At 38.4% G+C, this 12477-nt stretch overlaps 1 protein-coding gene across 3 annotated transcripts; it reads right to left on the bottom strand.

Annotated features, from left to right (window-relative positions):
- Positions 1-94: 94 nt before the first annotated feature.
- LOC122867314 (glucagon receptor-like) lies at positions 95-12277 on the bottom strand. 3 transcript variants are annotated; one of them, XM_044177959.1, is made up of 14 exons: positions 12068-12277; positions 7344-7438; positions 7069-7171; positions 6775-6885; positions 5628-5749; positions 3483-3589; positions 2932-3088; positions 2598-2757; positions 2188-2248; positions 2004-2073; positions 1742-1833; positions 1401-1539; positions 1197-1238; positions 95-761 (listed from the first exon to the last, which is right to left on the bottom strand). In XM_044177959.1, the coding sequence occupies exons 2-14, from the start codon at positions 7401-7403 to the stop codon at positions 690-692; spliced, it is 1296 nt and encodes a 431-aa protein (XP_044033894.1). In that variant the 5' UTR covers positions 7404-7438; positions 12068-12277; the 3' UTR covers positions 95-689. The 3 variants fall into 3 exon arrangements, with proteins under 3 accessions (XP_044033894.1, XP_044033895.1, XP_044033897.1); XM_044177960.1 differs by having other exon boundaries at positions 6775-6882; XM_044177962.1 differs by lacking the exon at positions 7344-7438.
- Between the last annotated feature and the right edge of the window lie 200 nt (positions 12278-12477).

The following is a 12477-nucleotide window of genomic DNA, read 5'->3' as shown; positions in this document are numbered from 1 at the left end:
ACCTTTTTCGGGACTTTCTGTTGACTATACTGTTTTGTTTACTATCCTACTGTTCATTCTACTGTACCCATTTTTCATATGAAGTGAAATAGTAATCATCCCTACACTACTTTCTTAGGTAATGAATTACCCATCCTGCATCTCCTTCCATCACACACTGAAAGAATCAATATAAACAAATATCCTTTTAAATTTTATACTCCATTTGTATTATTTACGTAAAGATGTCCCAAGTGTTACATGATCACAATCACTTATTCAGATATTCACAGTTTTACAACTTGCATAATACCAATTACTACAATTTTGAATATTCACAAAAAAACACAATCTTAAAATGTACAGTGAATGCAAGAATGTCTTTAGTCTGAATCTACATTTACAACATGTGGGAGTAACTCCACAGGGTCTTGAAGATGAATGAGGAAGGACACTTGCATTGCCCCAGACGATTGTCCAGTGTCATCCTGATCCCCACACTGCAGGGTGTTGTCTCCATTTACCACTGATGGACAGTGCAACAAAGACTCATCAGGCTGAGGGGAAGTTGGCTGAACTTGACGTCTAAAATTGAGTGAACTCTCGGGAGTGGGTGGACCATCAGGAATTGCCCTCGTCGTCGTAGCGGAGGATCTGTTGCGCTCCGGCACTGTGGCAATGGAGAAAGTGTCTACTCGAGAGACGGCTAGTCACTGTCCACAGCATACATTCTCAGCCTCTATCCTCCAGCTGTGTAACTTCCTCTTCAGCTCTGTCCTGACCTGCACCCAGAGTTGTGAGCCATTTCACAGTTAATGTGCCGTTTTGTCTACCGATTATGTGACATTTTCCAGTCTGATGCTTGAAAATTTAATGTACTGATCAGATCAATTAGCCACTCTAAAAAAGGACAAAAATGGTTGACTTAAACATTACATTCTGTCTTTTTATTCTAATACATCCTCAAGTGATCTGCCCAGCTGCAAGTCCTCACCTGACAACTCTATATGGGTTTCTTCAGAAGATGAATATAGATCAACCCATCACCAGTATTATTAGCAATGTTTTAATATGATTTAAGCCACAATTTACACTTTTACATCCATGTAGCTTCATGTGTGTTTCTCTCAGATACTGTGACTGGTGCACATGGTTAATCAGTACCTCCTATGTAGGGTAAAAAAAATTAAATGAGAATATGAGATGAAACAACACACCTCTTTATTGGCATAGCAGTAGAGCACAGCCACCAGAAAGCCCTGCAGAGAGGCCACATTTTAAGAAAAGTCCTGTTTATTTTAAGCAACATGTACTATATTTTCTATACAGACACATTAGATAATGTTTAGACAGCTACATTGTTTTAAAATGTCACACATATCAGCAACAGCAAGCTGTCTCTCTGGTCCAATTGAACCTACCTGAAATGAATTGAGAAAAAGGGTGAAGAAGACTTTAATGTAGCGCAGAATGCCTGTTGTTTGTTCATCTGTGGCAAAGATGAATATGATCTCATGAATCCCAAACAGAGGGATGAGGGTAAGGGTTGCCTTGGCAAGCCTAACAGGACAAATCAAACGGCAGAGCAATTTGTCACAAAACCATACAAATAGTTTTTTGTCAACATTCATTTTTTGGTCTTTGTTCCTCCTCCTACCAAAATCCATCACTGCTTTTCTGTGACAGCCAGATGCATGGCCTTGGCTTGAAAAGCGAAACAGATCTAATTTATCATCACTGAAAATATGCTGAGACAACTTGCCGAAGTTTGTAATCAGGGTATCCACTCTGGTTGCTGGCTCGTAATTTGGAAAGAATGACCTTCAGGATCTTCATGAAAATCAGAAAGTTGATCTGTTGATCAGAAAATCAAAATATTAATTGTTGTATCAAAATTGTTAATTGTTGTGCAAAAAAAAATATTATGCCACATATTATACAGAGAAGTACAAAATGTTAGATGATGACACATGCAAGGTATGCAGCTTAACACTGAGTAGACTATTTGCATAAGTCATCCTTACTAGTGAAGCAAAAAGAATTGGGAAACGAATGATCCACCAGTAGTTCATGTTCTCATTGACAGCCCAACACCTGAGAGAAAAAGACACATGTTACTATTTCTCCACTGTCTAATATGGATCTTTCGGGGCGGGAATCTACACATGAAGTGATTAGGGCGCTACACACACATGCACACACACTTACTCTTTGTTTTCTTTCAACAGCTTCATCACTACCCAGGGAGTCACAAATAGAAGTGGAGTTCCTAAGACAAAGACCGTAAAGATTGCAAGATTCAGTGCTGCGGGTGCTTTCAAAGACAAGCTTAAGAACTAAATAACAGGAGGGTGCTGTGTAAATGTTTCCATGGCATCCATCTATAAAAGCTACACTGCTGTTGCAGGGCATGCTCTGCTGTCAGATAAGCCTGATTTGATGTACAGTTGGTGTGCTAGAGCGGGGCAGAGGTGTGACAGCGAGAAGTTTCTACTGTTACAATGTGCCTGCTTTTCGAATGTGAGGTGTTCTGTATCTCTGTTTTGAGGTACACTTTGGTGTAAAGTGGAAAAACTTCTTAGATGCATATTCTTTGGACACAAAGAGATGGAACTTACCCCAGCCAAGACAGATGTAAGGTAAGTATTTGTTGTTGTCGATGAACACTGAGGCAATAAGCACAGAGTACAAATAAATTGCCTCTCCAAAGAACCAATAGTGATTGGCTAGGACACAGTACTGCATCATCGCCTGTGCTACCCTGCAGCCAATAGCAGCCTAGAGGAAATGGTCATAAAAAATACACATTACTTAAGGTTTATGTTTAAAAATGCCTCATTAAAGAATCTAATTGTGTTAGCCTCGTCTATGTAATATACACTGAGACTTTTTAGTGGTGATCTACAACAATTACACGACAGCAAGCCATCATCAGTAAATTTCAGGACCTACCTGGTGACTGAGCATCTCCCTCACATCGGCCTGTTTCATGATTTCTCGTCCCCAGTGGCGTTCCAGCATGGTGTCCTTAACAATGACAGATACAGCTCGCAGGATGAGGGACAGGAAGAGGTTAGCATGAATGTAGTTCCTGGTGCAATGCAGTTTCCTGTCAGGGGACATAAAAGTACCGAAGATTAGAATTTTGTGTATCAGGGGTTTAAATATGTATTTTTATCTAGTGTCTTTGTTGCTTTCTTATTTTCTTATAATGTTATAATGCTGTTTTTATCTGACCTGCAAAGGCACATAATTTGCACCCATTTTGTTGCTGATATATTATCGCCATTGTTTGATCACCATTTAATCACTTCACTTTTCTGTTTCGTCACTGTGCACACTAAAATTAGTAAAATTTGTCCCATACAACTGCAAAATTGAGATCTGAAGGAACAAAGTCAAGTAGACTCTTAGTGGTCCTTACTATCATCTTTTGAGCAGTTTCATGAGGTATGTTTGACATACGACAAAAAAAATAACAGCACATCTGTTTGACAGCTTACCTAAAGCTCAGAAGAATGATAAGAGCTGTTATGAGCGTGAAGAGGGATAAGGAATAGCCGACAGTGTACAACATCCTGAAGCTCACCATCAGTTGTTTGAACCACAGCTGTAAAGACAAATCCACACCAGTCACTTTTTGGAAGTTAGACCTGATAAATTACTGCACCAATATAATGTCAAATTATGAAAAGCATTGTTCTGTCTTCACAGAAGACAGAACAAGAGCCAAAGCAATGAAGATCTCAGGAATGTAACATTTGCAAACAATTGTTTCTGGGATTACCAGATTGTGGTTAACAGTATCAAGATAATTCAAATAGTGTTGTTGGATGTCTGGAAAATTTGTCATAGGAAAGAGACAGAGGTGAGAGCTGAAAGTCATAAACCCATCAGACCTCTCCTCTGTTAGCACACAATATTGGTGCCATGAAGCCTTGAATGTAATTTTCTGATGTCAAATGTTGATAAAGCAAAAGTGATGGTATTTTGATGGTATACAGTATAGGGAATACATAGGCTTGCACTGTGCACAGGAAGCTGGAAATCTTGGTGTAGTTTTAGACTCTGAGTCTTGATTTTCTTGAAACATTTTAGTGACATGACATAATGAGATATTTGTCATCTCAAGAGCATTGCCAAGATTAGATCATTTCTCTCTTTTCAGTGGACAACTCTCACAGTAGCTCTTTATTCACCAAACTGTCCCAGAATTTAACTGAAAACCTCCAGCTTGTTAAAATACAGCTTCCAGGGTCCTCACAACAACTTCAAAATTTGAGCACATTTTCCCCATTTTGGCCTTCCTGCATTGGTTACATGTGGTCTTATTAAACAGGTGCAACAAAACAACAAAACAAGGAGACTAAATAAGCAGCACAAGTGACAACACCTGTGTTGGTGGACCATGGGTGTCTAGGGCTTTCAAGGCATGGCGCTACCTTGCAGCATTCTACATTACTGACCTTTTATGCCTGCATGCCGATGAGAGCGGTGACACTGATTAACAACAGTAATGTTGCAGGCTAGAAAACCAAAACAATGAACTGAAAGATGCTAAAAAGCTCCATAGAGCTGAAGGAACTGCAGAATCAGGTTATAATTGTCTGTGGGTCCATCACTATAAGATCTTTCACATACAGTATCTCACAGAAGTGAGTACACCCCTCACATTTTTGTAAATTTATTATATCTTTTCATTTGACAACACTGAAGAAATGTACAATTTTTTACAATTCTTTACAATGTAAAGTAGTGAGTGTACAGCTTGTATAACAGGGTAAAGGCAGTGCTGGGAAAATTATGGTAGCCACACACAATATTGACACTTTAGGCCCAATTTGGACATTTTCCACTTAGGGGTGTACTCACTTTTGTGGCCAGTGGTTTAGACATTAATGGCTGTGTGTTGAGTTATTTTGAGGGGACTGCAAATTTACAAGCTATACAAGCTGTACACTCACTACTTTACATTGTAGCAAAGTGTCATTTCTTCAGTGTTGTCACATGAAAAGATATAATAAAATATTTACAAAAAATGTGAGGGGTGTACTCACTTCTGTGAGATACTGCACATGTAGTTGTGTGATCCATTGTTGTTTTAAAAATATTGATTATAACTGCTTTAAACACTTATTTTTTCAAATTGCCTTTTGGTTTTACTGTCACTGACAAGCTTTTAATAGATATGTGACTCTTGTAAATTATATATTTAGTATACATTTTAGCCTATGTATACTTTCATTTAGTATTTAGGAATTATTTGTTTTTGTATCTTTATAGAACTCTTCATAGAAATCTGTTTGGGAATAAAAGGTTTGCCCTGTTCTCTGAGCTCTGATAGTTGTCTCATGTATCTTTCAAAACTTGCATATCAAAGTATTTTTGCACCCCTTTCACAGTTGACAAATGCTGCTAATTGGCATTCAAACTCATGTGAGTACATATCAGTTACTTCAGAGTTTGTTCTTTTCCATTAGATGTTTACATGACAAGCAACCTGACAAGAAACAACCCCAGTTTTAGCAGTGCAGTGAACACTAAACAAAAGAAACCCTTCCTCACTAGAGAATGCAAGTAATACAAATGATTGAGCAACAAGAAGCACTCCCGGCTGCAACAAATTAACCCCCGAGCTGGAGACGTACCTCCTGAGATGTGACCTCTTTTTCCTCCTCACACTGGGTCATGTCTCTCCACACCTGCCCACTGTCCTCTCTCTCCCAGAGGCCGTCAGAGCCACACCACCGACGCACAACACCCTGGGACACTGGAGGAGAAATACTCAGTCCTTCAGATAAGTAAATAACCTGGACAGGTTATCATTCCAGCATAAAGGGAAAAGACACACAAAGATACAGTACATACATACTAAGGCACAATGACCACATACACACACACGCACAAAATAATCCAATCAGGTTTCATAAATGAATAAATAAATGTTTGTAATATTAAAAAAATGTATTCTACTGTGCTTTAAAGGAATAGTTTGATATTTTAGGTAAACATATAAATTAGATTTCTTGCTGAAAGTTGAGAAGATTGATACCACTCTCATGTTTGTATGGTGAATATGAAGCTAGAGCCGGTAGCTGGTTAGCTTAGCTTAGCACACAGACTGTAAATGGGGGGAACCAGCAAGCTAACATGCCGTTTTTACTCTTCATTTTTTGTACGGATTAAACAAGCAAGATATAAAGTGTTAGTGAGCCTTTTCTTTGTTACCTTTGGATACTAAGTAGGAGCCAGTATCCGGTTTAATTTAGAGTAGCAGTAGGCTACATAACCCTCCGTAAGACCACAACTTGCTGTAAATTAGTAAGCTTTAGAGGTGCTGGTAGGTGGATTTGTTACCTTCAGACAGAGTCAGGCTAGCAGCTCCCCCCATTTTTAGTCTTTGTGCTAAGCTAAGCTAACTGTCCCGTGGCTGTAGCTTCTTATTGAATGGATAGACGTGAAAATGGTATCAAGCTTCTCAACTAACTCTTGGCAAGAAAGTGAATAAGCATATTTCATGTCCAACTATTCGTTAAAGCGACCCCTACACACTGTATGCTTCACTCTTATTCCTAGTGTCAGTAGTGGGGATATAAATGTAAAGTTTTGGCGAACTTGAATATCTACAGTATTTCCACTTCACCCGTATTCATTGAGATATTTTTCTGTGTACAGATTGACGGAGACTGCCAAACCAACATTGCCACACATCAAAAACATACTCAAATGGAAACTGACATTTATATTTCAGTTTGCTGTTCTGTCAAAGTTAGACTCACTAAAAGTGTGATTTACCTTTGTCATACCAGGGCAGGTAAAAAGGGCATGAAATGTTGACCACAGTGCCGGCAGGAGTATCTGGCCAGCAGGCGTATCTGTCAAATGTCCTGTTACAAAACAAGCCTGCTAGAAAGGCAAACAAAAAAACCCTGAAGATATCTGTTCCTCAACAAAAAAGCCATAGATGATCATTTTTGGTGCAAATTTAAATAGCATAATTTGATATTTTCCTTGTTCTCTTTCCTCTCCTTTCTCTTGCCATATGCCCTTCTGCATGATGATTCAAATATGAATGAAGTTTCTCCATACCTTGAAGGAGTGGCTCATTTTCTATCATTTTGATACAGTCTTCTTTATACTGGACCCACTTCAGATAAGTCTCCTCTAAGACTTTCCCACTGGCCATCTCAAACTGTAAGAACATTTACAAAAAAATACATTAGAAAGACTTTCCTTCACTTTCACAGCCAACATTTTATTCTTCTTCTTTGAAGACATTTCTGAAGATAAAAAGTTCTGGAGCTGGGTTACTTTAAAAGTCATCCAAGAAAAAATTATTAATATCGTATTTTACCAAGACTAACCATTGGCAGTTTGAGGAACAGCAAGCAGATCAAAGCCATAATGTCTTGTGTCCTGTCCATCACCAGTGCAGACTTGTTCTTCCTTATTGGAAAGACTGAAAGGAGGAAGGAGAACAAACCAATTTTGACTGCTGAAAGAGTGGGTCATTAAGTGTTGAGTTCAGTTCTCAAGTACTGTCCAAATTCATAGTTCAAAGACATTTTAGGGTGTATGTATTCATCCGCCAATTGATCTGCATTGTCCATAAAACTGCAAACGCATGGGTTGGTCCAAGAATTTCAAAATGGATGTGAGCCTTTGGACCTATAAAAGCTTCAATTGTTGCACATTGTGAATACTACTTCCTGCACATCCATCACAAGGAAAGACTTTTCAAGAGAAATTGGTGCCTGTTGCCCTGCGATCAATCATGTTCAGCAGAGATGAATTACCGTCCATTTTCAACAACCTCTCAATTAGGTTTCCTACCACAAGCGCTGAACTTTTTAAACCAAGGCGACCTAAATAAACTGTTATAGCTAGACATTTTCTAGATGTATCAGAATTAGCTGAATTGAGTCACTAAACCACATTGCTGACTTTCATGAAAGTTCTCTAATAGCGTGCAACTTGAAAAGCCCATGAAACTCTCATGACTACACATACACACTGGTATCAGTGTCAAATCACTGATGCAGGTGTGCAGAAAAGATGAGAACCAGCTTACTTTTAAAAATTATTTAAATCCCCTATGCAGAGCATTTGAAAATTTCCGATTGTGGTGACTCCTAGTGGTAGTAAATGGGCTCAAAGTGATACATACCATATACTGTGTCCCATACTACAAACAAATTGTAATTGTGCACCGTGACTTTGAAGTGCCGCTGCCAATTAAACTTAACAAAGAAAAACAACAACAAACAACCATCAATTTGATTTAATATTTTGCAGCTTTAAGTAGCTCCTTCATGTACTTTGTGCATTGCATTGTGGGACAACAGTGTACGTCAACAGCAAACTCAAAAATCAAGTTTTGTTTTACTAGTATGTCGTACGTCCATGTCTTAAACTTAGACTTTTCCTCCTTCAGCAGCTGAATGTGAAAACAGCCTTCTAGTGTCAAACTCTGCACAAATATATTGGCAAAATACCATATCCACAAATCTAAATAAGCAAATTCAAAACTCTTAATTTTGTTACTCATTGGTGAAATCAAACAGTACATTGACACAATCTTCAAACAATAAAAAGGCTATTAAAACAATTGATATGTGTTCTTTTTTAATATTTTCATGTAAAGACATTCCCCTGGTCTCTGTTATTGTTAATGACTTGTGTCTCTAAATAAAGTTGAGGGGACAAGGTTTTTTCATATGCTTACTAATCTGTTTTTAATATACTTAAAATTTTGTCACTTTTCCAGCATAACTACACTAAACACTCAAAACCTGCTTAGTATGTAGTATGGAATTGGGAAAGAGCCTCGCAGTCACTGGGACACACTAATTAGGACTGATTAATTTTTCTACAAACACAATCGTATGCCATCAGAATAATTAAAATGTTTCCATCTGTATTGCCATCAGAATTATCACCTGCAGATTTGCTTCACAAGCTCACAGGCTCTCTGCCTTGGATGTGCATTTGTCACCTGCAGTACAGGATGTAATCAGTCAGCTCTGATGTCTGTGGTTCAACATCAGTGGACGGGTTCTGGTGGGGGTCTTGCCAGTTCCTTTTAACCTGGCACCCACTTTGTTATGAGTAATGTGAGATTCTGAAGTTAATAACTAGGAAAAGATAACCATTCCTCCTTGAAATTGGACTATCAAAGAGACAACAGAAATGCATGTGTTACAGCAATGAATTTGCTACAGCATGTCCTCATGTGGCCTAAACCTTCCCTCAGCAGCTGCCTTGTATAGGGGAGTTTATTATAATCTCACCAAAAAAGGCTATATTTTGTTTCCATTTTCTGTCAATCCATATAGTCTTTGACCTCGAGGCAGTGTAAATTACCCACAGGACTTGGATGAAATGTTGTTTTGGTTTGTTCCATTTGTCAAAACATGTGATAATGCATTGACAAATATTTTAGGTTTGCAATGTGGCCTATTTATAGTGGTGCTGTGTGCCTAGATAAGGCCCTGCTATAGTGGAATGGCATATATTAGCAAAACAAGCTCAGAGGGCCCCATCATCTGTGGGGGGGTCCCACCTCAGGCTCAGCGCAGCCTGCCACTGTCAACAGACTGCCAAAACACAGATTTGATTTCTCTCTCCTGGTAGGTGGCATTTGACAGTCATTGCCTGTGGCAGCTCAAGAAATGAGACCACCTCAGGGTTAATTTCTTATAGGTCCAGGGACTACCTCATGTGGAGCTCTCCCCTCCTCTGTTTGACATGAGTGGCATCAGTACATAATTATCTAAAGCCAGTGATGTGTTTTCATAAGACACACTAACAGGAATTTCACACCTAAAATGTCAAGGGTGGGATATCCCTACACTTAGCCCAGGGCCTACTAAACACCGCAGGTTTATCCTCGAATGTTTAGGGTTATCCCCAAACCCCAGCATTAAGATCAATAGTGTAAATCGGTGTAGGATTTTTTGTTTTAAATCTTTCAACAAGCTGTGAATGTTTAAAGGGAAAGTTCACCCAAAAATCAAAAATACATATTTTTCCTCTAACCTGTAGTGCTACTTATCCATCTAGATTGTTTTGGTTTGAGTTGCTGAGTTTTGGAGATATCGGCTGTAGAGATATCTGCCTTTTTTGAATGTAACTGGCTACTCGGCTTGTGTTGCTCAAAGCAACTATTTACTGAGTAACCGGATCATGATTTCTGTAAAGAGACTTCGCTATTGAGTTTTTCAAATGTACTTTTGGCACTTTGAGCACCACAAGCCACACTACAACTCTAAAAGTAACTGACCCAGCCATCCATAGCATTATCATCTCTGATCATTCCCCTATTAGTATTATTTTCACAGCAGAACTCCAACCCCATCCTCAACTTAAACTCAACTATACCCCCCTACTACAAGAAATAAAAGATAATCTGGAAAGATGGAATAATTTACCATTATCCTAAATTGGCTGAATTTCCACCTTCAAAATTAATATCCTCCCCAAAATTAATTATCTCTTTGCCATGACCCCTGTCACCCCACCCTCAGGCTGGTTTTCCTCTCCTTTTATTGGAAAAGACAAAAAACATGAATTAAACTATCCACCATCCAAAAACCTAAACAATATGGAGGACTTGGGGCCCCACATTTCTTCCACTATTTCCTCTCACACCAATTACTGTACATTCGACACTAGACAAATAACACCACTCCACTCTGGCTAGAAACTGAAAACAGCTTCACTCAAGAATTGGACATCCAAAATCTCCCATTTATAGGCAAATCCATAAAAACTCTTAACTCTATCCGCTTGGTGGAAGGCAAATTTTAACCACAGCCTCTCACCATCTATCCACACCCCACTGCATGCCTCAGCATCCCCCATATGCCCCATCATTGCATTACTCTGTGACGTCTCTACTTTACATACTCCCAAACATCTCAAACCATTCATATTATTAGCATTAACCATTGCCAAAAAGGTCATATTATTGAACTGGAAAGACAGAACTAAGGTATCCATATCCCACTGGCTCAGTCTACTCACAGACCACTCAAATCTAGAAAAAATCACAGCATCGCTGAAAAACAACATCACATCCTATGAAAACACCTGGCCCCCCGCTGATTCCTCTTTCTTTCCATAAATGGCTCCCAATGTGTAATTCACATCAGTATAATATTTATAAGTATCATTATTCTCTTTTATTCTCTTCCACTTTTATTTATTTTTTATTTTACTTTTACTTTTTTATTTAGTCATTTATTTACTATTTTTTTTGCGTAAACAAACCTAAAAGAAAACACAATGTACAGTTTGTCCTATTACCCCGGTTTGTTTGGTCCTGTCTTGTTTGTCTTGTCTAATGTCTTCATTCTTTATATGGTAAAATGCTGATATAAATAACGATGTATGTGTATTGTGTAATTCTGTATAAATACAAAATACTTTTTAATATTTTTTTTCAATAACATACACTTGAAAGTCTCATGCAGGTAATATAATTTATTGACTCAGTTTCCATAAATCATAAAGAAAAAGCAACACTGTTGAGCAGAACAAGAATATCTTGGTCGAGCATCTATAGCAGCCATAAGCTACTGAGCAGCATATGGAAACCCCTATAGCAAGCTTATCTCACAGCAGTTACCGCAACATCAAGTGTAACTGATGGTGCATGCAGTTTTGCAGTTATAGGCTTCTTTCAGCACTTCAGAACAGTTGCTTTTGAAATACTGTAGGCGTTGCATCTCTGCACAAAAGTATCATGACCTTTTTAAAGATATATATATATTTTTTCTAATCCATATTGCTTAAGTCAAGTTATAAGAATTAGCTGCATATTTAACACCCAGTCATATAAATAATATATGTAGATTCAAAAATAAAGATGACACTGATGAAAAAAAAAGCATGCACAGAAATAAAAACCCTCTAATGTTGTCTAATTTTTCTTACTTACAGAATGTTGATGTGACATTTCCCTTAACATGTAAACTATAATGCGTTTTGGATAAAACCCCTTCATTTTGGTACATCTTCTGCATAAAACAGTTGTAGTACTCTGCCACTGAAAACGAAAAATACAAAACATGAGCGTGTCACTTACAGATAAACGGTCCTTTAGAAAGGAGAAAGCTGCTCTCGGAGATGCGGTGTGGAGATGCGTGTTACTGTGTGACAGGCGGGCTGCACCTGAACCTGCACAGAGCGGTTTGTCTGTCCGTGATGCTCACCGATTCCTCTGATGTTCATCATTATTGTCCGATGTTGAGTAAATGTGTAAACAAGCAACTTCTCGTTACAGACTACCTATTGCAGCTTATTACAGTCCTCTAAAAGCAATGATAAGTGGTGCGTTTTCGCTCTCTTTGAATACCGATTGGATTGGATGCACATGATGTGACGGACACAACAGTTTTTCTCATATATCATTTTGCATTTTTCTTCTTTGCATTCAAGCACAGGCGGGAAAAGGGTGCTTCTAAATGCACGATCGGCTTTACGGGTGCAAAAGAA

Source organism: Siniperca chuatsi, linkage group LG20, assembly GCF_020085105.1.
Source record: "Siniperca chuatsi isolate FFG_IHB_CAS linkage group LG20, ASM2008510v1, whole genome shotgun sequence".
Taxonomy (NCBI): Eukaryota; Metazoa; Chordata; class Actinopteri; order Centrarchiformes; family Sinipercidae; genus Siniperca; species Siniperca chuatsi.
Note: the sequence above shows the minus strand (reverse complement) of the source record. Positions and strands in the feature narration are given on the sequence as shown.

What these genes read in the sequence shown, in the direction of transcription:
- LOC122867314 (XM_044177959.1), bottom strand. Translation starts at nt 7,403, where the DNA reads ATGGACAGGACACAAGACATTATGGCTTTGATCTGCTTGCTGTTCCTC. An exon ending in AAGAGGTCACATCTCAGGAG is followed by an intron (nt 3,590 to 5,627) that starts GTACGTCTCCAG and finishes TTGTCTTTACAG; the next exon opens with CTGTGGTTCAAACAACTGAT. An exon ending in GGGAGATGCTCAGTCACCAG is followed by an intron (nt 2,758 to 2,931) that starts GTAGGTCCTGAA and finishes CATTTCCTCTAG; the next exon opens with GCTGCTATTGGCTGCAGGGT.